Here is a 26915-nt window from a genome sequence, read left to right on the forward strand (position 1 = left end):
AGTTTGGAAATGTTCGGCTCTCATTATACAAAAGCTTGAAGTGAGCTGATTTCAGACTTACTTGCAGGTGCTTCAAATGGGATGGAAATACCATCTTATCAGGAAGTCAGTCTGGTGAATTACTGATTTGGGACCTTCTTGGAGGAAAAGTTATTGAAAGAATCAAAGGACATACAGGTATGCCTGAACTATTCCGATTCTCAAATTGAATGGAAGACTCCTATTTTCCAGCTCTGTTAGTATTGAAAAGTTTGAGTCATCTGCTCAGTCAGTGGGCTGTTCTTGATGTTAGTGTTATCTGGAACACCAGAACTAAAAGGCCAATCATATCCTGGGCCGCATCAAACGAAGCACGGCCAGCAGGTCAAGGGAGGTGATTCTGCCCCTCTACTCTGCTCTGGTGAGACCGACCCCACCTGGAGTACTGCGTCCAGCTCTGGAGCCCTCAGCATGAGAAAGACATGGACCTGTTGGAGCGAGTCCAGAAGAGGGCCATGAAAATGATCAGGGGGATGGAACACCTCTCCTATGAAGAAAGGCTGAGAGAGTTGGGGTTGTTCAGCCTAGAGAAGAGGAGGCTTTGGGGAGACCATATTGCAGCCTGTCAGTACTTAAAGGGGGCTTATAAAAAAAAAAAAAAAAAAAAAAAGGCGGCAAACTTTTTAGCAGGGCCTGTTGTGACAGGACAAGGGGGAATGGCTTTAAACTAAAGGGGGGTAGATTTAGTCTAGATAGAAGGAAGAAATTTTTGATGCTGAGGGTAGTGAAACACTGGCAGAGGTTGCCCAGAGAGGTGGTGGATGCCCCATCCCTGGAAACATTCCAGGTCAGGTTGGACGGGGCTCTGAGCAACCTGATCTAGTTGAAGACGTCCCTGCCCACGGCAGGGGGGTTGGACTAGATGACCTTTAGAGGTCCCTTCCAACCCAAACTATTCTATGATTCTAAAAGTAGGTCCACACGAGCCTCCTAGGAAATTTAATAACAATGGAGGAACATTGCTGTTTACAAGACTGACCAAAGGTAAACGACTTGAGATTTTTCTACTTCACACAACATCACAAAAGTCAACATTTTTCTACCTCATAGCCCTAATGAAGTGTAGTGTAGACTGCGTTGTATACTTTGTCAAAGTCCATCCAGACTGTGAGTCTAACAACAAATTAAGTGAAGTTCACTAGAGAAGTTGTTTTGGATGGGGATTTTGGATAGGCTTCTTCAATGTATCTGTATAGTCTTCAGTACATTAGCAACCAAAATGTGTGAAGGAGAAAAACTATCTATCTCAGTTTTATTCAGTTTGGTTTTTAAGGCTGCCTTCGTGAACAGTTATTTCAAACTTACATGCTATAAGCTTATACTCTGGAACTTGACCTGTATAGAGATCATTCTGTAGCTAGAGAAATGTTTCAAGTGGGCGTCTAGGCATATGCTAGATGTGAATACAGTTTTAATGTGAGAAGTCCAAATGGCAGAGTGAAAAATCTCACTTTCTAGAGTAACCTCCTCCCCTCATCCCCATGAATCCTTTAGCCAGTGTGCCATCTGCATTCTACACTGCAACTGACATTGTCCCTCTAGTACCCAAAGTCTGCTGAGGCAATGTAGCATGAGATCATTACTGTGAATAAGAGCAGCCACCTAGAAGGCTACTAAAATTCTTCTTAGCATAGGTGGTGTCAGTGTAGTCCAAACTAATGATCAGACGACCCTAAACTCTCTTAAAAAGATCTGTTCCATCATCTCGAGTACCACTTGTATTTGCATTTGGATTTACTTGTTTGTTTGGGGTTTTTTCCCCCAGGTGCTGTAATGTCCATGTGGATGAATGAACAGTGCAACAGTGTTATTACAGGAGGGGAAGACAAACAAATCATGTTCTGGAAACTGCAATACTAAGTGCCTTTTCCCTCCAGACATTTAAATGAACTTTTATTTTAAACCAAACCTTTTAAAGGAACTTAACTGTGTGCAATGATGGTTGCTGAAGTTCAACCAGATAGGAAGCTTTGTTCAACTACAACTTTCTATGTTATGGTGACTTCACTGAGAGCTCTTAACTTCCATAGTGTATGCATTTGTTTTTCATGAACTATCATACTGAAAATGCTTGTCTAAAATGATATCTGAGATGAAATTAAAGACCTATTTTTCTCTAATTAAAGAGCTCTTAACTTGCAGTCATTGTTTGATTTATGTAGAATGCATCATAGCTTGCTGTTAGAACTGGTTTCAAAGAAGCAGCATTTGCATTCTTAACTTAAGAAGTCTTTAAGGATGCTTGCAATTTAGCGCCGTGTCTTATGACATAATGTATGTACCTCTTGTGTCGTCAACCTTTCTTCCTAGTGAAGATGCATACGATAGTAAATACCGCTTTGAACACTAAGACAGCTGTTGTTCTGAGCAGTGGTCAGTCTAGTCTACTATCTAGTCTCCAAATGTGGCTATTTGCAAAGGCATAGAGAAGACTAAGATTGACTATAGAAGACTATATTGCTTTTTCCTATTGAAAAACAGCACTAATGTATTAGCCTGAAAGGAAGCCAAGCATAAAATTGATCCCCTAGCAGAGAACAGTTACACATACATGTAATGTGTTGATATAAATCTTCCCCTAATACTGCGCCTGAAGTTAGTCTGTCATGTCTTATGCTGTATTACTACTGCCTTTCATCCCTTCTCTTACTATCCTTCTCTTAATCTTCAGCATCTTCATGTTTTGTTTGGTATTCTCAACCTCTTTCAGCTCAAATCATCTTTGGGGTGAAATTTAAATACAGCATTTAAACAGAGCTACAGCTCCTGGGTTTATCCAATCCCTTGTTGTCTTAACACAGTGGCAAAGCAGCGTTGCTTTCTCTGTAGGACTTAAGGCTATGGTTTCCTGCAAGGAGCTGTTCGGAAGTTAAAGATTTGAAATAATCTTTAAATGGCTTATTACAGCAACAAGCAGCTGCAGGTGTGATGTTGCCCCAGTGTGACCCAAGACCAGTATTTCTTCTCTGATGGTATTCTCTGCTGCTGGTATTAAGACTACTGCTGGTATTAAGATGTCCTGTCAATGTGTCCAGGACAAGCATTCTCCTGAATTATGTTCAGTCAGTCCTTTGTCTGTAGACATCCTGTCTAGGTTTTTCAGGGCACAGCTGTTTCTTTAGCATAGTTAAACAATTGTTTTATGGTTAGGGGCTGTTTTTCCATTCCTCTTTCTATTATGCTGGAGTTTGAACTTATTTTTCAATAAGGTAATGGCATGATGTTAAAGCAAATGGTATTTCAGCTGCATTACTCACTTGACTTAGCAAATAACTAAATTTTTGTGTAATCAATGAGTGTGTTTGGTGAAGGCATATGTGGCAATAGATTAAGCCTTATCATGCATGCCTACTGTTACCAGTCTTAATCTTGCAGCACAATGTTTGGTGTCTACCCTGTTTCTTCACCTTTCATTGTATTTATTTCCCAAATATATCTATCTGTGCGTAGGCAAAGACGACACAGAAACCCACATTCTACACTTGCCTGGAAATGTCTTAGGTGATTTCTGGATTGTGTTAAAAGCTTTTTATGTGTTGTTTTAAGTGTGCCTATCACTGCTTGTTTACCTCCACCCTATTGTATTTTGTCCCTGGCCCACAAGGTTTCGGTTTTCTGCATTATGGTACCAGCCTCAGTTTAAGAATTGCACTGTAACTTGTTTTACCTTCTAGCACATCCTATTTTTGTATTCTGTTCCTCCTATTGTGCAATTCTGCAACTCAAGTTGTACTCCAGTGTGCTTGAAAATCACAAAGGAACTACCTGAGCAATAGTAAACTTCACACCTGTTTTCTTGACACTGTCTTACCCAAATTTTGGGCACAGCTGTGTGTTCCTTTGTCACTAGAGGGCCCCCTACTGATCTAAACCAGAGGAAAATGACCCTGAAGTCTATGACCCCTGAATTTTGACTTAAGCTACCTCAGAGAAAATACACTTAACTTTCTTTTGGTTAAATATGGATGCATACAATTTCATTGCCTAAAGCAGCCTTAGCTTTTTAAGGGGGAGGGGGGGAAGGGAAAATCAAGTTAACCCACTTACTAGGTTATATTGTCAGTATGTTACTTTTTTTTTAATCAATCAGATGTATGCAAGGAATTACATATAGACCAATATTTTCTTGCAGCTTAACTCTTAAGTTTATGTATGTACATACATTTAACCATAGCTTGCTTACTTTTCAATGCAAGCTAGTTTCTGCATGAGAACAGGAGTTTTTTGATTAGTTCTTGCACTTCTGGTTGCTACATGCTACAGCTGGAAGGAAAACACTAAATACTTGTCCTGAAGTTCTGCCCCTCTTATTTCCAATGGATCTCTGCTGGCCCCAGCTGAATCATCTGCTCCTAAGTAAAAACTGGTTAGAGGCAGAGATCAGCATGTCAATAATACGTTGTTTTGGGCTCCAGGGATTTCATAGCTAAGCAAACTAGCTTGCCAAGAAACTTAGAGGTGACTGCTACAGGCCACAGTGCCTGTGCCCTATAAGGCTGAATCATACCAATGCTACATGAAGTCACCCATTACTGCCAGTAAGTGCTTGCCACAGTGGTTCCAGAAACATATCATTTAGTAACCAATCCATCCAATTAAAATGGCTCCACTACAGCCTGAAGTAGTGTAATTGTTTTCCCTTGGTTACCATAACTGAGAAATTCATTTGAGAAATAGGAAACTACAAGACAGACTCTTGACAGGCACAGCTAAACTCAGCTAAACTTAACAGTACCCTGAAGTTAAGTAATCCTGGATTGCACAGCTGAAACCTGGAACAGAGCATAAAAAAAGGGAATTGCCAAAACTGGTATTTAACTTCAGATCACTTACTTAACTTCTTGAAGTTTCAGTTGAACAAGCCTATAGCCTTAGTCCAGTGGATTGACCCCAGCCAGGAGCTGAGCCCCCACTGAGTTTCTCACTCATCTGCCCCACAGCAGGATGGGTAAGAGAATCAGAAGGGCAAAAGCTAGGAAAATTTGTGGGTTAAGATGAAAGACAGTTTACTAAGTGAAGAGGAAAGAAAAAAAAGAAAAAAGTGATGCAAAGGCAATCACTTACCCCCTCCCCCCAGCAGACTGATGCCCATCCAGTCTCCAAGCAACAGCTACTTTGGAAAGACTCCCCCCAGTTCATCACTGAGCATAATGTCAAATGGCATGGAATTTTTCTTCAGTCAGTTTGGGTCATTAGTCCCAGCTGTGTTCCCTCTCAGCCTCTTTGGCCGCTGGGGGCAGGGGACAGAGTGAGAAGCAGAGAAGTCCTTGACACTGTGCAAGCACTGCTTAGCAATAGCAAACACACTGCTGTGTTATCAACACTGTTTTAGTCACAAGTCTCAAACACAGCACCATACCAGCTGCTATGAAGAAAGTTAATTCCGTCCCAACCAGACCCAGTGCACCCAGCAAGCTCCAACCAGTTTTAAAATGAAATTGCCACTATACAGTTAGTACGTCTTACAGAACAGCTAGGCTGCTGTCCCACATGTTAAGCTGAAGGTATGAAAAGAGTTAAGGATATCTTGTCTAATGTATCCCAGCTCTACCCTTTTAAAACTTTTCAACGCTATAGGCAGTGAGCTATTTAGAAAACTATTTAAACTGCATTTCCTACCTTGCCTTTGTTGTTGGTTGAAACTGACCTCAACTGAACAAGCCTGGCTGAGCTCATCTTAAGAAGTATGCACGCACGCAGTATCTAAAGTTTCAGTCATTTATTTGGTTATTTCTGAATCCTTAAGAACATGGTTAAGGCGAGAGATAAGCATATTAGTTACAATTTGTATAACAAGTAATAAAAAGATTTGAGTATCTGTACACTACTTTGATTTAATACACTTACTTACTGAATGATGCCTTTAGCTATGTTCAGCTGAGCTGGCATTCTTGTGTAAACAGTATTTACTAGAACAAAAACTTAACTAGTACTAGCCACACTTCTAATACACTATTTCAAATCTACTCTTGCAAACAGAAAGCAGTAAAAATACTCATTTGTCTTAAACGTACAAAGCACAGCATTGTTCTAGGTAACAACACGTAACTTTGCAAGTGATATCTGGTTCCTTTAGTTGCAATGGCTTATAGTAGTAGTAAACTAAATAAAAGACCTACGGAAGAAGTCTTAACACAATTGGAATTTCACATTTGTCAAGCATATAAGGCTACAAGTTTTACAGTTTGTGAATAAATGAGATATGTTGAACTGTAACATTCCCAGCCATTATAGATGCAAATGCTTGATGCAGCATATCTTCTCTTAGCCTCCAGAAAGGCTCATGTGCAGAAGAGAGAAATCACTGAGTATAATAGCCCAAGTTTAGTGGAATCATCATTATGTATATGTACACACACGTTGCAAGTTTAGACTTCAGGAACAGAGTGATCCATCAGGCTTTTCATAATGCTAGTTGCCATCCTAAAGAAAAGGAAAAGGCATTCAGTTTTGCAAGACAACTGTAGAAGACCACTTAAAGCTTCTGATCACTGTATCTTTGTCATTGCTAGCCCTGTAATACAATTTAAAAGTTGGCCTTTTACTCCACTGTTTTTGACAACAAATATGTTGCTGCAGAAAGGTGCACCAAACTGCACACACAGAAGAGAAGCCCACGATACTCAACGTTTTTATTAGTAACTGAGCTGTGTTACCAACATCTTTCAGGATGTGGGCAAGTGTGCAAGCAGAGTAGTATCACTAGTATGAGGGAAGGAGGGCAGGGGGAAAGGCGGCTGTTTAGACTGAAAACTGTTTTGTAGAAAGAGCGTATCAAGTGGGGGGGGGGAAGACTCAATTATACCTGAAGCATTATTAATTTCTAGCAACTTCAAAAACATATTTTTGCAGGAGAGATTTAGCTGTAGAAAGCCACTGCCGCCAAAGGATTAGAAAAAACCAACTATATCCTGCCAAGAATCACATTTACGTCACCAGAATTAGTTGCACTAAAACCAACATTTTAGTTACAAGGTAACAAATACTTGTGTTATCCAAGCGCTTGAAAGTTCTGGGAAACTCCAAGTTTAGTCAAATTACATTTAGAAAAGGGTTTTTCAAGAGAAAAGGCAAAGGAGCATCACTAACATGATTAGTTTAAAAACAGAACCAAAACACACCAGCTTGACTAAAACATCAGATTAAGCAAATTCTCAGGCTCCCCCCAAGCCCTTGCCAGCCTTCATGTTAAGTTTATAATTAGGTCTTATCATGAGGACTTTTTATTTAACCTACCAAAAAAAAAAAGTCACTGTCAACTTGATTATAATTAACACCACAGCTGCTTTATTTATTACCTACCTCTTTATTATATACTCATAAATACTGGAAGGCATGACAGTAATGGTCACTACATTTCCAGCTGTTGCCAAGATGTCTGCAATCTGGGGGTCCTGTAATTAAACAAAAAGTCATATGAGCAGCATTGCTCAAGCTGACTAACAACGCAGCAGTTCAAGAGCTTTTTCTAGACACATTTCATGCAGCTTAAGAGACCCACAGCTCCTTGCTTGGAGTATTTAACCTTCAGGGCAAATCACTGAACCTGCAATACCACTTCATAGACGTTTGGTTATCAGTATCTTGCATGAACTGACTAGAGAAGGGATACAGATGTTACACACAGAATTCCTACTAGAATTTGACACAGGCTGGCAGGAGGAAGCTTATTCTTTGTTTTGCCAGAAAAGTTGGACTAAAGATAAAAACTGAGGGTCAGCCTAGCCAGGTAGAGGCAGAGAGGAAGAAAATGAGTTGCCCTGCTTACAGATACAAAACTGCAAAGAAGCCTCAAAACATACATGTCTCTCCAATCAAGTTAAGTTACCTCTTATGACTTACTTTCTTATTTTATGAACATTAAACAATATATTACAATCCTTTTCCCTCTCTAGAACACAATTACTATATGCACACAAAAAGCTCACAGCTATCCACACCCGCCACATACTACTTATCTTACCTTCAACCCAATTACATTCTGGCCATTAATTTCACAGATGTTGTGCTCTGTAAGAAGTCCGTTTCTCGCAGCAGAACTGTCTTTCACTATTGAGGTTATTTTTCCATTCTTGAATATGAAACCAACATGCCCTGTGCTGTCTTTATGCATAGTAATAATTCGTTCAAAAGGCCTATAAGACATTTAAAGTGCAAAACCATGTTTTCAGTCTACTGAACCACACACTATTTCAGCATCTTTGACTTAAAAAAAAGTAATTGTACTCTAAAAGACTCATACATCAACTACAATGAGAAGTCATTGGGTTTAACTTCACTTTGTTAATATTGTTATATTAATATATACTTGTTTATAAATCTTACCTGTTTTCCCTGTTCTACAGACATTTCACCATCTGGATTAATAATAATACAAAAATCCCATACAACATCCACCCACCCACCACAACCAACGGAATACCAGTGTCCATTAAAAATTAAGTGAAGTTTTCTCTACAAACGTTACAAGGTAGATAAAATAGCGCAGGCAGTTTTAACAACTGTGGGTAGACCACAGGATTCGGGAGTACAAGGCTTCCCCAACAACATTTCTACTGCTTTACAGACAATAAACCTTTAAACTGTGTCTTAAAAAAAAGCTAGTAAATCCAGGAAGGGGGGGGAGAGTTGGGCACAGAAGTTGTAGACAGAGCAGGGAATCTACTACCCAAGTATTTTGATTCAATACATGATAGAAGTAGCTGCCCTGATAGAAATAGCATGTCCTCTACTGGGTCAAACTTGGTTCTTAAACAAGAATGAATACTGAAAAGGCTTTGAGACATATACCTAATCATATCATGTATCATCTGTCTTCTCATAGCCTACAGACCTTACCTTGAATCTGACCTATTATTACCACATACAACTAGCTACAAGCTCATTATTTAATATGATTAAAAATCTGTATTGGTTCATCAAGCATACTTTTAGTGAAACTGTCATTAAGTCATACATAAGCAACAGAGTTCACAAGAAAACTATCATGCTAAATAAAAATGTAAATGTATTCATTAATACAGTGAACATTTTGGTACCATCTTTTATTGCTTTTTCAATTAGTATAAGCAAAAGCCAAGTTGTGTCCGAAAAAAGCACAGAACTCTTGAATTCAGAGTTTAAATTTGACTTGTGCTATCACTCATTAGTTTATGTTGAAAAATGTTCTGTCTCATCATGCCCAGGCAAGTGTCCACTGGAAGTTTGCAAGTTAACAACTACTTTGACTGTTCCCCACAAAAGGGAACATTTCTGAGGATCTTTACTATTGAAGTACATGGACAAACAGTTTTTGTTATGCCTGCGGTCCTGCTCAAGCAAGGGGAGACCCAAACCTCACAGAATTACTCTGAGATGGATGACAATCCGTATCGGCAGTTGGCTTTACCTGTCCCGAATGATCATTGAAATCCTTTCTCCAGAAGCCTGTTTCAGAACTTTATGTGCTTTATCAGAACTCCATCCCGCGCAGTTTTCACCATTGATCTGCAGAACTTGGTCCCCAAACCGCAGACCAACGAGGGATGCTGGAGAGTTTGCCTGAACTAACTGGACAAATATACCCTACAAGAGAGAAAAAAAGGGGGGGGAGGGGTGGGGAAGGAAGTTCTTCCTTAAAGATGGAGACCAGTGACAGAACACACAGCCCTTTAAAGTTTCCCATTCTCTACGTCATACCAACCAAATGGACAGAAGGGCTTGCTAATTATCTCTCCTTAAGAGGCATTTTTGAAATTTCAGTCTGTTTCTAGATGTCTTTAAGAGACTGACAGATAATTAACACTAGAATAAAGTTCGGAAATGGGCAAATCTGTTCTGTCTAGATCTCTAGACTTTAAAAAAAAGAGACACGAGAATAACATTAAAGCCTTACTCGAAGGGGTAAATACTATTCTGTTATAACAAGAAATCTGAACAACTGGATCAAGACAGACTAGTGGTAAATTTGCATATCTCCTCGTGCATTTAACTAATAATTCTTTTGCCAGACAGAGTCTATATATAGCTGGAGAAATAGATCAGCAATGCTAGGAACTCTGTGGCAGATTTTTCCTTCTTTCACAACCCCATTAGTTTTCAACTTTTTATCAATTATGACTTGCTAGCACCTCAGGTAAAAAAACCCAAGGTATTAAAAAAAACTATTTCTAGTCAAAGTACCCCTAAAAACCAAGTAAAGCATATCAAGGCAAACTGTAGATAATACTTGGGGGCGGCATAAAAAAAAACCGAACAAAAAAACCACACACACAAAACACATGCCACTCCAAGAAAACCCCAGCATCTCCTGGGTTAGGAGAACCACAAAAAGCACTTTAACACTATATGAAACCTTGAGTACAATTTTTTTTTTTTTTTTAAATAATCAGATTAAATGGCCTTGCCAAAAAAAAAAAAACAACCAAAAAAACCCAAACAAACCAGAACAGAGTAGCATTTTCCATGTTGAGAATCAAAAGATACTGAAACAGAGAAGCTCCAGAGCAGGTTTAAGGATCTTCTTGCAGCTATGTTCATGTTAAGGGAAACTCGAAAAAGCCTACTCTGAAATTACTCTTGACATATAGGTAAAATGACACCCTCACTATCCTTACTTTTCTCACCAGCAACACACTGCAAGAATCTATAAAAGAGGAGCTACTTCTAAGCCATGGGTAGTTCTCTGCATACTGCTGAACTTTAAGTACTGCCCAGTGTTTCCACAAAGATAGAGACAAGAAGTCTTGAACTGCTAACAAGTATCACAGCAGCTCTGCAAGGACAATTTCATGCTCTAAAGTGAAAAAAAAAAGTTACAAGTATTTTTCAGGCATTACAAAACACCTGGAAGTAAACTGCTGCTGTAAATTTAGATCCTAGTCCAGACAGCTGGAAATCTAGTTACTGATCTAATGAAGGATTTTAAAATTCTGATAATGGATAAGCGAGCATTATACAGAAGACAGTTTTGTGACCATACACTAATTTCACTACTAATTTAGTCCAGCAGTAGTATCTCTATAGGCAAAAGCAAGCTTCTACACTTACATTGTCAACAGACTTAAGGCGAAGTCCAATTTTGCCATCTTGATCTTTACATAAAATTGCTTCGCGGATGCCTTGCTTAATTTCTGCTCTGCGAATTCCAATATCATTTCCAGTCACTGGAGCTACCATGTAATTAGTAGAAGGTCGTGTTACCAGTTGCTGATTAAAACAAAATAGCCAGACAACTTAGTTTCAACTTTTTTAAAATAGCTATACATCAGTTTATATGAAGTGATATTTAAAAAAAAAATGAAACAAAACAAAAACCACACACAAATTAAGTCCCAACACCAGCTCTTCCCCACCCACCCCCAACACTGGAAATATACTGCTCAGTTTAAGACCAGAGAAAAATAGGCACTGTTACTTAAAACAATTCATTTAGCAGTCAAGTATGGTACTTCAGACAAACAGTAGTCTACTCTCTAGAATGCTAGATATACTTTTGCTTTCTAAAACATGCTTGAGTGGTACCTACACCTTGTGGCTGAGCAGCTGCTGCCACTGCCAAGTTTCTCTGCACCTCTTCCTCATTGAGGCTCAGGCCCATATACTGAGAAAGTTCTGGATACAGTCTGGGGTATAAGCCTATAGGAGAAAAACAAAACAAAAACCACGTCAAAACAACTCTTGGTTTAACAGAACAAGCAGTTGCTGCTTTCATATGTACAATTACTTCCACAAATCTTGTGCTATTGTAATGTATTTATTTTGAAAATTGTGATGGAAGACCCACTTGAATCAGGACTGTTATTCTAGCCCAGCTTAGAAAAGCAATCAGACAAGCAGCACTTCTGAGATAAAGAACTTACAGAGAACTTCTAGTTTCAGTTTCTTAATTCACCCTTTACAGCACAAACATTAGACGCATGGTGATAAGTTCCAGAAGCAATATTGTGCTGCAGTCCATGAAGACATGCCCTCACTCCAAAGCTTTTGGGCAATTAGTAGGGAACTACTCTCCCTCCCACCCCCAAAGCAGGTATGCTGGAGAACACACACAAACACACACAGAGCGACCTTCCACCAAGTAAAGACAGTGCTCGCAAGAGGCATCCATGCCAAGGCCATTCCAGATCCCAGGGCATGGCAAAGTTTCTGCAGAAGACAGCCTCCTCGCTGTAAGGTCCACAGTGCAGTCTGCTTTAATAGTCTTCATAAGAAAGCAGCTGTCATTTTCTCATAGCTTCAAAATGAAGTTGTTTTAGACATGCCTCTCACAACAAGACAAACCAAACACGGCCCTTAAAGTATCCAGCAGGAGATTCCTCTACGCCCGAGAGGAGCGGGGTGCAGGGAGTGGGAGGAAAGGTAGTTAAGCTGACAGACTTGTCAGACCTTGAGTCAAACCACTCTGGAAAGAAGCGTGCTATTGTTCTTGACATTCCACAGCTAATTAACTGGTGCCATTTAACAAGCAGCAGTTACAAGGACTCTTAAGAGTCCACCAGCTGTTCTCACCGAATCAGTGGGGACAGAAAAGGCTGCTCGGAGAGCAAGGTGGTGCAAGGGACGGCCTTGGAAGCACGCAGGCCCCCCAGTTCACAAAGCTCAGGTTTCTAGTGTTCATTTATGGGTATATGTATAAAACCAGCTGTTATAAGAATCCACATTTGACCAGAAACGGAAAGTAAGTTTTCTGGAAAGGAACAAAGGCCATTGCAAGGTGAATTCCAGTATAAACGAGAGACTTTTTTGCTCCTTAATACCTTCAGTGGTCATGTTTGCATGCTGCTTCACATGACAGCTGTCTGATCTTATTTCCAGATTGATCTATCAGCTTGTAGTTTCACCAATATTGATTAATAAGCTTTTAATGAATATTTCTTCTATTTTTGCTTGTGTTTTCAAGCCCCTAGAATTATACACAATTAACACTGCACAAGACTTCTGCAGCTACTCGATTTTTCTTTTATTCTTCATCGAAGACCACCACACAGGATGCATCTTTGCTGGCTGTATTACATTCTCATTCAAAACAGAGACTCCTCCAAATAGCAGAAAACATCTAAAAGCTCTTGATGTTGTATATTCTCCTGCCTCTGCCAGGACAGAGGTATTCGCAGCAGGTTTGGCACATCCTATAGATGGTGTAGGCCTCCCTTCCTTTGGGATATATTGAGTGATTAGTCACTCCAGCCACACACAGCTCCTGAGCAATTCACACACAAGGCGATGTCAAAATTATATCATTTGACCAGCACACACAAAAATTGCAGGAGAATTCAAACTCTGGACAGCAGAAAGAATGCTGCCGAGAAGGGCCTGCTGAAGCAAATTTAAATCTGGTCTGTGAGGTTAGGCCAGGTAAGTATCTATTCCAGAAAGGATCTACGAGAGGTGGCTCTCGGGTGAGCTACGCAAACTCCTGCCTTAAAGTCATCTTAGACACACCAGTGCCAAGAGGAGAACTGGAGACAAAGTTACATCCACCAAGCTCTAATATCTGATCCACCAGCATTATTGACAGCTGTTCCAGCACTGCTGCTGGTCATACTGGTTAGAGGCTTTAGGCCTTAGACCAAGCGTAACTCACTAACCCAGAGCTCTGAACTCAAACATAACTGTGCACCTTTGTGGATGTACATGTGCATGGGAGAAAAGGAAGAGAAACGGGTACAAGTCATTCAGCTTTAAGTCTGATGGATTTCCCACCAGATATTTGATCCCAAAATCTGCTGGAAGCTTTACGTTGATAGCCTGACAAGATTAATTTCTACCTTCCTGGGCACTTCTCTGTTGACAGAGATTTGTGTTTGTTCCCAAGCAAGCTCACACAGAGAGGAAAGGCACTCAGACTCATGCTGCTCTCTAAAGCTTACAAAAAATACACTTAATAAATAAGGACAACTAAGTTTTTGAGGTAAGAGTTAAAAAGAGCTCAAATGGTACCAACAGCAGATCTTGTCATATTAGGCTCACTTGGAAAAGGTTTTGAAAAGTTCGGAGAAGGGTTAGTGTTTGCCACAACTTCCTTTTATAAGCAAACATTTTTTTGACCCCTATAGCACCTCTACCCAGGTGGTTTGGGGCAAGTAGGGGGGTGTTGGCCTTTCCAAAAAGGCATGGTCTCACCCGTAGTAAATAGTCAAAAATACCTATAAACATGTAATCCTGTAGTGTAACTTTAGGCTTTCATAACTGCTTTCCACAACATTAGGATACTATACAGTACATGAGCTTACCTCCATCATGAGGAATAGGAGCAGAAGCTTCAGACAAGATTGCTGGATTAGCTGGATTTGAAGAAAAGGCAGTCTGAGCCTAAAAGCAAAAGAAACTCTCATAGATTTTTCTTTTACAAGATAACGTATAAGATCTTTATTATGCAGCCAGAAGACTAAATATTTTGGTTTTTTCCTGTACATGCTAGTTACTATTCATCTTGAAGCTCTGAAGTCCATGGGTTTTTTTGAAATAAGTAACTTCAATACAATATGCTGTAGCAGTATCAAACTACTTTGGTAGATCAACTTGTATCTTCCTCAGAGACGAGGCTACAGTAATAATGCAGAAAGGCTTTACTATCAATCTGTTCTGGTTTTGTCATCAAGCAAGTTAAAGAGCATAACATCTTACAAGACAAAGCTTTGTCAGCCAAGTTTAATGTAACTTTAAGCTTTGAGGTAAGATCTTTGGCAGAGTGTTTTGTGATTACTTTTTTCAGCTGGATAGCAGCCATTTTTATCTCTTCACCATTTATAGACATTATTCATGAATTCTGCCACAGTCCTTTATAGGTTGCAAGTTAAGTTCCACACAGTCCAATGCTAGGTTAATACCTTCTGAAAGAAATGGACCTTCTAAGATGATTTTTCTACAGAAGTTCCCACTACAGTGAACACACTAAGCTTAGTTTCTATATTGCTTACTGACTCACAAATATAAGAGACAGTATTAAAGTAAGCCAGTTTCCTTCCTTCTCAATACCTCAGCTACTACTTTTTTGGCCTTGTGTAATCGTGACCAGTGAAAAACACAGCCTTACAGAGGTCTGTTAAGTGTGATGGAAATAGCTATCCCAATAGCGTTCCTGAGGTTGAATGTCAAAGGTGGGGGGAAATTACTAAATGCATAGTGAAACATTATGCTGAACAGGACAAATAAATCATCTAACACAACATGACGGTCAAATTACTTAATGTTTTTACGGAAGTCATGCTTAAAAATAGAAGACTTCGTAGTCCTGTACTGTCCAGGAAGTTCTTTTTAGAAAAAAGTTTCAGAGCAAGGATGACTCATTATTTACCGATATCAGATGTATTTAGAAAAATAGCCTCCAACTCAAATGCTGGACAAAAAGAACAGGTTACAATATTTAACGTAACAAGTCTGTTTGTTTTAGCCAGCAGTCATTTTAATCTCACTCACTTCTTGTGGATACAGACTTTGTCTTTCAGTACTCTGCCCCTTTTCCCCTAAGAGGGCTCTCGGACATATTTAAAGAGACAGCATTTTTATAATGCACTTTTTGGGAGAGGCAAATGATTTAGCCTTTGCTACCAAAAACATCAGTGAAAAATGGAATGGCTTGCTCTTGAAATAATGGTACTTAGCAACGACCCTATTTACTTCCCCTCTCTCACAGCTATACTCGGTAGACAGCCCATTACCCTCCTAGTTCCTGCTACGGTTGGTAGGAGGGAGACGCTGTCTCATAACTGCTGAAGGGCAATCTTCCCCATTGATGATGGCAATAAGAACACGCAAGACTCTACACTGGGGATCTGTAACCGAATGCTCTTGGCTTTAGCTCCCTTCTCTCCCACCCCCACATGAATTTTCTCACAGGCCATCTTGCTTGACATCCCACTCAACAAGTGGTAGAACTTTGTGAAATTCTAATTTAAACTTTGAGTGGACAGTCATCTTTAAGTACGACAGCAAGCACCTGTCCTGCATGAACTGATTTCTAGAAAGCTGACCTTTGAGACTACAGTGTCACCAACGATTAAACTAGCTTAAAAGAACAGTTTATTATGCTCCCTATAGAAACCTCTATAGGGTTTACTCTTATTTGACTGCGAAACACCACAATAGACTACAGGTGTAATCAGATGAACAAGGCACTCTGCCCAAGTTCATAAACCCTGCTAGGCGTATGGGCAAGACAAGAAGAGTCCCTGCTCTGGAAAGTGACAGAACATAGAATCATAGAACAGAATCATAGCATAGTTTGGGTTGGAAGGGACCTCTAAAGGTCTAGTCCAACCCCCCTGCTGTGGGCAGGGACATCTTCAACTAGATCAGGTTGCTCAGAGCCCCGTCCAACCTGACCTGGAATGTTTCCAGGGATGGGGCATCCACCACCTCTATGGGCAATCTGTTCCAGGGCTTCACCACCCTCAGCGTAAAACATTTCTTCCTTCTATCTAGTCTCAATCTACCCCCCTTTACTTTAAAGCCATTCCCCCTTGTCCTGTCGCAACAGGCCCTGCTAAAAAGTTTGCCGCCATCTTTTTTATACGCCCCCTTTAAGTACTGACAGGCTGCAATAAGGTTTCCCCAAAGCCTTCTCCTCTCCAGGCTGAACAACCCCAACTCTATCAGCCTTTCTTCATAGGAGAGGTGTTCCATCCCCCTGATCATTTTCATGGCCCTCTTCTGGACCTGCCCCAACAGTTCCATGTCCTTCTTATGCTGAGGGCTCCAGAGCTGGACGCAGTACTGCAGGTGGGGTCTCACCAGAGCAGAGTAGAGGGGCAGAATCACCTCCCTCGACCTGCTGGCCACGCTTCTTTTGATGCAGCCCAGGATACGATTGGCCTTCTGGGCTGCGAGCGCACATTGCTGGCTCATGTCCAGCTTTTCATCCACCAGTACCCCCAAGTCCTTCTCGGCGGGGCTGCTCTCAATCCCTTCATCCCCCAGCCTGGATTGATCCCGGGGGTTGCCCCGACCCAGGTGCAGGACCTTGCACTTGGCCTTGTTGAACCTCATGAGGTTCACACGGGCCCACTTCTCGAGCTTGTCCAGGTCCCTCTGGATGGCATCCCGTCCCTCTGGCGTGTCGACCGCACCACTTAGCTTGGTGTCATCTGCAAACTTGCTGAGGGTGCACTTGATCCCACTGTCTATGTCATTGATGAAGATATTAAACAGTACCGGTCCCAGTACGGACCCCTGCGGGACGCCACTCATCACCAATCTCCATCTGGACATTGAGCCATTAACCACTACCCTCTGGATGCAACCCTCTGGAATCTAACCAATGCCTCACCCACTGGACAGTCCACCCATCAAATCCATACCTCTCCAGTTTAGAGAGAAGGATGTTGTGGGGAACCGTGTCAAAGGCCTTACAGAGGTCCAGATAGACGACATCTGTAGCCCTTCCCATGCCCACTGATGTAGTCACTCCATCAGAGAAGGCCACTAGGTTAGTCAGGCAGGACTTGCCCTGAAGGTGAAGCCATGCTGGCTGTCTCGAATCACCTCCCTGGCCTCCATGTGCCTTAGCATAGCTTCCAGGAGGATCTGTTCCATGATCTTCCCAGGCACAGAAATGAGACTGGCTGGCCTGTAGTTCCCCAGGTCTTCCTTTTTCCCCTTTTTAAAAATGGGGGTTATGTTTCCCCTTTTCCAGTCAGTGGCAACATCACCGGACCGCCATGACTTCTCAAATACGAAGGATAGTGGCTTAGCAACTTCATCCACCGATTCCTTCAGGACCCACGGATGGATCTCATCGGGTCCCATGGACTTGTGCACCTTCAGGTGCCTTAGATGGTCTCGAACCTGATGTTCTCCCACAGTGGGTGGCTCTTCATTCTCCCAGTCCCCACCTTTGCCTTCTGCGGCTTGGGTGGTGAGGCTTGAACACTTGCCAGTGAAGACCGAGGCAAAAAAGTCATTGAGTACCTCCGCCTTCTGTGTATCCCGGGTAACCAGGTTTCCCATTTCATTCCGGAGAGGGCCCACATTTTCCTTTGTCTTCCTTTTATTCCCAACGTACCTACAGAATCTTTTCTTGTTGCCCTTGATGTCCCTGTCCAGATTTAATTCTGTCAGGGCTTCAGCTTTCCTAACCTGATCCCTGGCTGCTCAGACAATGTCTCTGTATTCCTCCCAGGCTTCCTGTCCTTGCTTCCACCCTCTGTAGGCTTCCTTTTTGTGTCTGAGTTTGCCCAGGAGCTCCTTGTTCATCCATGCAGGCCTCCCGGTGTTTTTACCCGACCTCCTCTTTGTTGAGATGCGTCGCTCCTGAGCTTGAAGGAGGTGATCCTTGAATATTAACTAGCTTTCTTGGGCCCCTCTTCCCTCCAGGGCTTTGTCCCATCGCACTCTACCAAGCAGCTCCCTGAAGAGGCCAAAGTCCACTCCCCTGAAGTCCAGGGTAGTGAGCTTGCTGCGCGCCCTCCTTGGTGCCCTCAGGATCTTGAACTCCACCATTTCGTGGTCACTGCAGCCCAGGCTGCCCTTGAGCTTCACATTCCCCACCAGCCCCTCCTTGTTGGTGAGAACAAGGTCCAGCGTAGCACCTCTCCTCATTGGCTCCTCTACCACTTGGAGAAGGAAGTTATCATCGACGCATTCCAGGAACCTCCCGGATTGCTTATGCCCTGCCGTGTTGTCCCTCCAACAGATGTCAGGATGGTTGAAGTCCCCCATGAGGACCAGGGCTTGTGAGCATGAGGCTGCTCCTACCTGTCTATAGAGGGCCTCATCTGCTCGGTCTTCCTGGTCGGGTAGCCTGTAGCAGACCCCCACCGTAATGTCACCTGTCCCTGCCTTCCCTTTAATCCTGACCCACAAGCTCTTGGTTGGCTCCTCATGCATCCCCAGGCAGAGCTCCATGCACTCCAGCTGGTCATTGACATAGAGGGCGACACCCCCTCCTCATCTCGCCTGCCTGTCCTTCCTAAAGAGCCTGTATCCCTCCATCCCAACACTCCAGTCATAGGAGCCATCCCACCACATCTCTGTGATGCCAATAAGGTCGTAGCCCTGCAGGCGTGCGCACATCTCTAACTCCTCTTGTTTATTCCCCATGCTACGTGCGTTTGCATAGAGGCATTTAAGTCGGGCCCCTGATGAAGCTGCCTTACTGGCTGGAGTTCCTTTGTGCTGCTCTTCGTGTATCTATGGTTCAAGGTTTACAGGACTCAGCATAGAGATACCCTACTTCCATTTCCTCACTGCTTCATTTAGTGGTCACAAAAGTTAAACAGTAGAAAGACCACATTTAATATTTTTAATTGTAATACATAAACTCCAGCAGTTGGTCTTTAAAAGGCTGAAGGAGCACATTCTTGGCTCCAGGCTATTTTTTTTTTCCCCCTCCAGTTCAGCATTACCTAACTGTAGATAAAGGACTTCAGTAAGATAAGAAGAATGGGGTGGGCAGATAGGACAAGGAAAAATCCCAACACAGCACCCACAACTTCAAGAGCCCCACCCCACACATACAAACACAGGTGAGACTGAGGCACTCCACTTTGGGACAGCACAGGAGAGTTAATAAGCCGTTCTGTGCAGTTTGCTTGATTGCTTCCCAATGAGAAGGACAAGGACAGAAGCAGCAGCCACCTTAAAACGTAGTATAACTCATTGCTGTTGCTTAACTGGGAGGGAATTTAGTTTAAGTTTAGGAAAGAAAAATGGGAGCTAGGTAAAATACTGAAGAAAGCAAGGAAACTCCTCGTAAAATACATTCATGTCAAACGCTCATGGAGTTTTTATCCATTAAAATGGTTTTCATTCTTTTGTTTCACTTATTTTTTTTTCATCCTCATCCTGTCTAATAATAAAGCTACCAGTATTCTTACGCATTAAGGGTTTTACACAAATGTGATAATCTTGGAAGCACTGAGACAACTGGTCACTACCATGAAATAGCTAGAGGACAAGCCTGTGATTCCAGATGACGTTAAAAGAGCCAGTGCTCTTTTTTTGTGCCCAACTGACCATGAAAGCTTTCTGCCACAGGTTTGGACACCAGAAATCAGACAAAGCAGGTTTATTAGTTTAGTCAACACCTATTCATCACATCAGAGCTGAAGTATGAGAAGAGACTGACTATGTTTGTCTACTTAAGGCCAAGTATCTATACTTCAAAAAAACCAAACATATCAACACGTTAAAGACAAATTACTATAAATTAATGTATAAAACAAAATAAATATACCAAACAGTGGTAAAATAAGCATTAATCATATTATATCAAGCTACAAAGTAAACAGTTTGTCTTTCCCCTTTTAGAATGCGATGGTAAAACAAACTCTCACCTACAATAAAAGTCTCCCATTCTCTGGATTAAATATCATCAGATACATTATTATCATCAAAACTCATCTTATTAAAGCCCACCATACCTGAATAACTTTGTCCACCTTCAGATCTTCCAAGGAAGGATAGAGAGACATTTTGATGCAGTCTCACTGGGTAGAGGGAAGACAAAAAAAAGGGGGAAGCAAACAAACAACACAGTTAACAATCAGAGATATTTACTTAGGACTACAACTTAAAAAAAAAAAAAGAGAAAGAAAACAGACACAAAGCATTAGATAAGTGATCTGTGACCTGCAAGCCAGCTGATCTGTGACCTGCAAGTCTTAGCACTACAGATACCTGGCACTGCTGATAATTCCATTAAGACTACCCATTTAATCTATTATCAATAATAGCCTTTGCATAATAGGCTTTATTTAATATACTTAGTGTTGTCAAAGTTTAGGTATCAACAATGAGAAAGCCTATAGAGAGAAAACCATTTCACAAGAAGTATTGCAAAGACAGACTTTAGGAGGCCAGGATGCAATGATAATGAGGGTTAAGAGGAAAAAATCTAATCACCCTCCTCCTACTCCTCCTCCCAACTGGGACAGCATTTTATATACAACTGCAGAAGCTTTCACTCTGTTATCCCAAGTATCTAAAGACTTTCATCAGTTCTGATGTTCCAGTAAGAAGCCACTAAAGAGAACTGGCTTCCCAGTTCATGTCCATTTGCAACATATTATTGCAGCAAGAGACCATAAAGCAGCCAGATTCAGTCAGTGGCGAGTTTCAAAACACAGAGGCTTCAGGCTGGCTCTCATGTGATGTTGGGAGAGCCCCATGACAACTTATCAGGAAGTAATAAAAAAAAAGCCAAGGAAAAGAAAACAAGCAAAACCAAAAAGCCCACTTCACATGATCTTCTAAGGTACCACACTGACGCCCAGCTCCGCTACACCTGGGCACCTGAGGCTTTGGGAAATCTCATTTTCCAGAGCTCCTTCACTCACATTCTCACTGAGGTCAGCTGAAGTCTTCAAAACCGTAATAAAACATTTCACACCAACATATGGGAACATTTTAAGGGGGGGGTGGGGGGGTGGGCAGGAAGAGGGACAGAAACAGAAGACAACAAAATGTGATACAGTTTTGGAAATTATACAAGGCACTGTGAACACAGTTAATGAGGCAGCCCTATTAAAAGCTTTCAGCTTGGAGATTAATTTTCTCATCCAAAGAGCAGTTTAGAGGCCCTTATTAGTGTAGCAACTTAGCAATAATTCCAGAATAAAAGTGACACTACACAAATCCTTGAGCTTCTGCTTCTCTACATGCAGATATTAAGTTGGTTTTTAAAAAAAAAAACCCACACACACACACTGACGCCTAATGTGATATTGCAGTAACACAATAGACGTCTCTTCATATTACACTAAGGTCATCAACAGCTTTTCTACTTGTTCAGCAGAATGCCTGACAGCTCCAGTATCATGTCAGACTACAATTAAAACTTCAAAAAAGTGTGCCCTAAATGTGACAGAGATCTAAACTGCGAACACGTGGCCAGTTGTGTTGTAATAACTGATTGCCACTGACATTTTTGACTAATTGTTGCAACTAAGCCAAACATAGTTGAAGCCTGGAAGCTTTGTAAGTTAAACATACACTTTAAAACCAGTTCAAAGTTCTGTTTTAATCCAGCATTGACCCGAAACAATCGAGTGCTTTTGCTCATCCAAAATGGGTAAGAGCAAATGCAAGCCCAAGCCCGGCAGACCCCTCGCTCAGGTAAGCGGTGCCTGGACGCTGCATTCTGCTGCTAACACCAGCCAAGTCACACGCAGCGTCAGACTCGCCATCTACTTCTAAGCTACAGCTGCCCTAGTACATTCAGGTGCAGTCCAAGCACTGGCACACATTCAAAGTCAGCACACACCCCGGCAGTGTGCAGGCAAGAAAAGAGGGCAGGCCAAGGACGGTGCATTCCCAAAGGAGTCACCCCGTTTCAGGGTGATGAGGGCCACAGGAGCCGCATTTTGCAGATGGTGAGCTCTGACATCCACACAGCAGCGGAGCACAGCACAGGGTCTGCTGGGTCCCTGGTTCCAGAGACCGACTTCCATGCCGCAAACCCCAGTGTGTTTACACATCGGCCAGCTTTAGTTCTCCTCCACAGACCAGTCTCGCTCTGCACGCGATAACTGGTGACATTTGTCACAGACGGGCAACCTCAACCTTCCTCTAGTTTACAAAGAGGAGCATATTGCTTACTGTAGAAAAGTATTACCAAAGCTAAACATGTATTAATTCTAGGATCACATAAGACGACACTCCAGCAGCTTATCCTGCCACTTTACAAACCCCCGGCCACTTCCCCTCCCTATCTGAGGGCTCACAAACACAAGCGTTTGTCACAGCTACCAAGGAGCTGCCGGGCTAGCTCCCTTGTTGTAACCTCCCCAGTTACTATTTTTGGTTTTCCAGCTAAATAGCCAGAATAACTGTCACCACTGTAATTGCATTCAGTGAGCTCCCAACTGCATACAGCATTTTCAATTTCTGCACAGGCAGTTGTAGCAAGTAACCCTCGTTAGGTAAAGCAAGATCTGCAAAAATACTGTATTTACTTTAAAATACGACCTTTTAATAACAATTGCCACTGTCAGGAATCACCAGCAATCGCAGGAAGATCTTGTCCATGACTTCTGTGCAATGTTATTCACAGTATAAACAAGAGTTTCAGCAAGCACTGTGACGGCTTTGGGCACTGGGGAATGCCTACCACAAAATGTGAGTCACCTCCTTTTCTCTCTTAAAAATCTACACTGACACCAGGAAAATTTTCCTTGATCATTTCCATATTCCTACATCTTGTGAGGAACACAAGTGTTTAGGAAAACAAAAGTGCAAGCCAAAGGAAGAGCATGGGGCAGGAGGGACAGCCGTAACTCAGCTAGGGACCCACAAAACCCGGTGGTGAAGACCTTTCCCCGTTTCGCAGTACCCGTGGCTGGGCAGTCCAACTGCCGGCACCTGTCAGCACATCCCACTAAGCAGATCCTGTTTGCCAAAGGGAAGTGCCAGGCCACCGGCCAGAGACCCATGGAAAGGTGGCACTCATGACACCCTGGGGCTGCCAGCAGGAAGTCTTGCAGGTGGGAGTGATCCCAAACTGCCCTCAGTGGCATGGATGGGAAGAGATGGGCTTCCCGATACAGTCTCCAAGTCAGAAACTAAGGAGCCGAAGGCAGTGTGGGATCCAGCTCAACCCCAAGCCTGGCCAGCCTGTAGCAACTACCGTCTCTGAAAGCAGCAGCAGCTGATACTAGGGGAGAGGAGGGGAAAAAAAAAAAAAAAAAAAGAAAACAAAACAGCTACCCACCACAAGTGTTATATGCCTGTGGTCCATAGAGAGATTACAGCAGGCCACAAAGCCAGCACCTATACTGAAACATTGGTTTCTACTTCCCCAAGAGTTAGAAACCTATCAACCCAAAAATCCACCTTTAAAGCAGATCCAGGACAAAACTTCCTGGAGGTCAGGCTGAGACATCAGGAACCGAGCAACTGTTTTGCACCACTCGTTCTCCTCTAATAACTCAGTGTTTCCCTTCTGATACATATCTAATTAGCCTCTGAGCAATTGCTCTCATTATGCATTTAGCTCTGAAATCTGCTGCCTCCATTTCAGACCTGAAGCAGGGCTCGCTTGCCCGAAAAGGCACTTCACATCCATTCCACCCCTGCAGCAATGTTTAGCCAGTCTAAAAAGAAGGTATTACAAAAGCCCGAGTCTCCTTACAGGAACCAGCCGAGAAGTACGGTCCTTATGCAATGACCCTGGAGCCTGATCGAGAGGTCAGAAGACACCTCCAAACCCAATACCGCGGGAGAACGTGGACACAGACACACACACAGGCGTTTATTTACTCGCTGACTTCTCTGGCTGCGGCCGGAGGGACCCCTCGGGGAGGCAGCGCCTCTCGCCCGGCAGCGGCCGCCCCCCCCCGGCCGGCTCCATGGAGCGGTCGCCCCGCGGCCCGGCGATGCACCGCCCGAGCCGGCGGGCAGCGCCGCCCCGCAGGAGCGCGACATGGCTCCCCGGCGGCAGCGGGGACAAACGCTGCCCTCGCAAGCGGCACAGCGAAGCCGCCGCTTCCTCCGGGCTCTCCCCGCAGCCGGCTCGGCACCGGCCTCTCCCGCCACGCCCCCTCCCCGCTCCGCCATGTCCGGCCGCCGCGCTCGCAGCCCCCCTCCCCGCCTCACGCCGCCGGGGACGGGCCGCCGCCCCGGGCCCGCGAACAAAGGGCCGCGGGGGAGGGGGCCCCATCAGCCGGCCCCGGCCCCAGCCCTTCTTTACCTCCGACTCAGGCGGCGGCTGCCGTTCTTCGGGGCCCTCAGCGCGGAGGCGGGCGGCGGCGGAGGCTCCCGTAAATCCCGGCAGCGCCTCTATGAAGGGAGAGGCGGCGGCGGAACTGGCCCGGCCCCGCGCATGCTCCGGCGGCGGCGGGAGTGGGCCGGGCCCGGCCCGGCGGGCGGGGAGGGAGGCGCCGCGGGGCCGGGGCCCTCCGCTGGCGGCTGTGGGGCGGAGGGGCGGGAAGCCGGGCGGCCGTGGCCCAGCTCCGTTAGAAACGGTCCCCGCTCCCTACCGCAGCCGGCAATGCTCCCCTCCGGTCGCTTGCTTTACTCGTGCGATGGCTCGCCACTGGCATTCTTCATTTTTGCACTGCCTTTTCATCAATCATTTGCCTTTACTGGTTCACAGCTGCCATCTTCACGAAGGAAAAAAGTATCCTTTTCTATTCATTTTCCAACTTCCCCCCCCCCCCCCCCCCCCCCGTAATAAAGCACGCTCTGCTAGCTGTTTTGTATCAGCTTTGGTTTGTGTGTTTCCCGGCCAGGCGTCGGCGAGTTGCGACACGCCAGAGCCGGGGTGACCACGTCACCACCTGACGCAGAGCACATCCCCTGGAGAAGCTCCCCTGGAGAAACCATGGTGTAAAGCATACAGTGACAGGGAAGTCCCGTAACAAGCTCAGAAAGAGGTTTTCATACTCAATTACCGTAATTATTCCACATTTGCCTTATTTGTAGCATGAACTTCTCTAGCATCAATTTTCAGTCCTTAAAATCCTTCTGCACTAGGCTGCCTGTTGTCAAATCTTGTTCATCATATAGATAATTAAATGTGCTGAGCACCCTAAAGCTTCTCTTCAGCTAAGAAACCAGAGTGTTCACTAAAAGAGTTTAACAGTTCGCCAGCACTGAGGCAGGAGGTTTGCTCCTACCTCCAGTCTCTTTCTCCTGTCCTCAGCCAGTCCCAGCAGTTGTCAGGCTCTTCCATGGGACAGCTTAACTCGCTGGTCCAACAGAAATCAAATCCACCAAAAACCACGAACGTTTTTCTGCTGGGTTAGTGAGCCAAACCAGCAACAAAAGGATCTCACAAGCACAAGTGCCAGGGAGAGCAAGGGAAGGGAGGGTGTGGCTGGAAACAGGAGAAAGGAGGAGGAGGAAGGAGAAATGGGAATGAGAGGGAAGGGTGATTCCCTTCCTTCTGGCACTAACAGGTTGTTTCATCATTTGAGCTGCCTGTGCAATTATAACCTTAGTTAAGCTAAACAGAGATTTTGTTGCAAGGTATATTTTTCCAATCCTCATAAGTTTCTTGATCCTCTCCAGTTGCCAGCATCTTTGGTGAGCACCACAGGGGTGTGTAGGATTGGGGTAGCAGCCGCAGCAGTGCTGAATACAGGGGTACAGCCTCTCTCCAGCTGCTCAGAAGGCTTCTCGTTCCATATCCAACGATCAGCCAGGCCTGGCACCTTCCTGCATGAGCGTCTGAACTGTTGGCCACTGAGTCATGCAACTACAGATCATCAAATATATGTGAAGTACAATTTTGGGCTTAGGGTATGAATTCATAAAAACCCTGTGTTAGGCGCCTTCTGGACCAGGAGGGAGGGAGGGAATCTAGCTCTGGTTTAATAACAGCAGATGATTACTGCTTTTGTAGTGGTAAATTTTCTGCGTAGCCAAAAGTGATTTTTAACATAAGTGCAGTGAAAGGTTTAAAACTTTGCATGCTCAGAACAAGGGTGTAACTCTTCATCCTGCAACGAGCTCAGTGCGGTGAAGCCCTGTACCCACCCTGAAGAATCAAGACCACTGTAGTGTCCACATAGCATGGAAATTGTAGGTGTGCGATTGACAGTTGTCCAGGTGGTGCAATTCTGCTGGACGCTGGTGCTGACAACTGAAGGGGAATGTTTTCTTTTGGCTTGACGTTGAATGCCCCTCTCATTGCGAAGACACTGCTCTTTTCTCCAGAAAGCTAGGTTGTTATTTGCTATTTCTGCATTACTTTATCTCTTGTCATGGTCTTTTGAGACAGCCTGCTATCAAGGTAGCAGCGTTTGTTGGTGAATGTCAGACCTGCACTGTCAATGCACACTTCCTGATTTTATCCACGAGACTGTAATGGACGTTCATTTTCGCTAGGACATCATCATAAACAAAGTGGCTTCATGTAGTCTGTTACTTGCTGGGCATACTCTGTGTGCACTATTAACAATATGTAATCTAAGAACAAGCAAAATCCAGGTTACAGGCAGTAGCTCTGGCACCGT

At 43.6% G+C, this 26915-nt stretch overlaps 2 protein-coding genes across 3 annotated transcripts in view; one reads left to right on the forward strand and one right to left on the reverse strand.

The window, feature by feature from the left end:
- The window catches only part of NSMAF (neutral sphingomyelinase activation associated factor), a 41044-nt gene extending 38864 nt beyond the window's left edge, over positions 1–2180 (forward strand). For both annotated transcript variants that reach the window (XM_076329665.1, XM_076329667.1), the window contains 2 exons: positions 68–177; positions 1805–2180. In XM_076329665.1, the coding sequence (XP_076185780.1) occupies positions 68–177; positions 1805–1899 (205 nt within the window). In that variant the 3' untranslated portion in view covers positions 1900–2180. The remainder of the gene's footprint in view (positions 1–67; positions 178–1804) is intronic.
- A 3563-nt stretch (positions 2181–5743) lies between these two features.
- On the reverse strand, positions 5744–24768 carry SDCBP (syndecan binding protein). The gene is made up of 9 exons (XM_076329668.1): positions 24647–24768; positions 20382–20447; positions 14253–14331; positions 11546–11655; positions 11068–11226; positions 9428–9603; positions 8003–8174; positions 7342–7433; positions 5744–6462 (listed from the first exon to the last, which is right to left on the reverse strand). Exons 2-9 carry the CDS (start codon positions 20430–20432, stop codon positions 6408–6410), a joined length of 894 nt encoding a protein of 297 aa, XP_076185783.1. The 5' UTR covers positions 20433–20447; positions 24647–24768; the 3' UTR covers positions 5744–6407.
- Between the last annotated feature and the right edge of the window lie 2147 nt (positions 24769–26915).

The sequence above is a fragment of the Aptenodytes patagonicus genome, chromosome 2 (assembly GCF_965638725.1).
Source record: "Aptenodytes patagonicus chromosome 2, bAptPat1.pri.cur, whole genome shotgun sequence".
NCBI classification, from domain to species: Eukaryota; Metazoa; Chordata; class Aves; order Sphenisciformes; family Spheniscidae; genus Aptenodytes; species Aptenodytes patagonicus.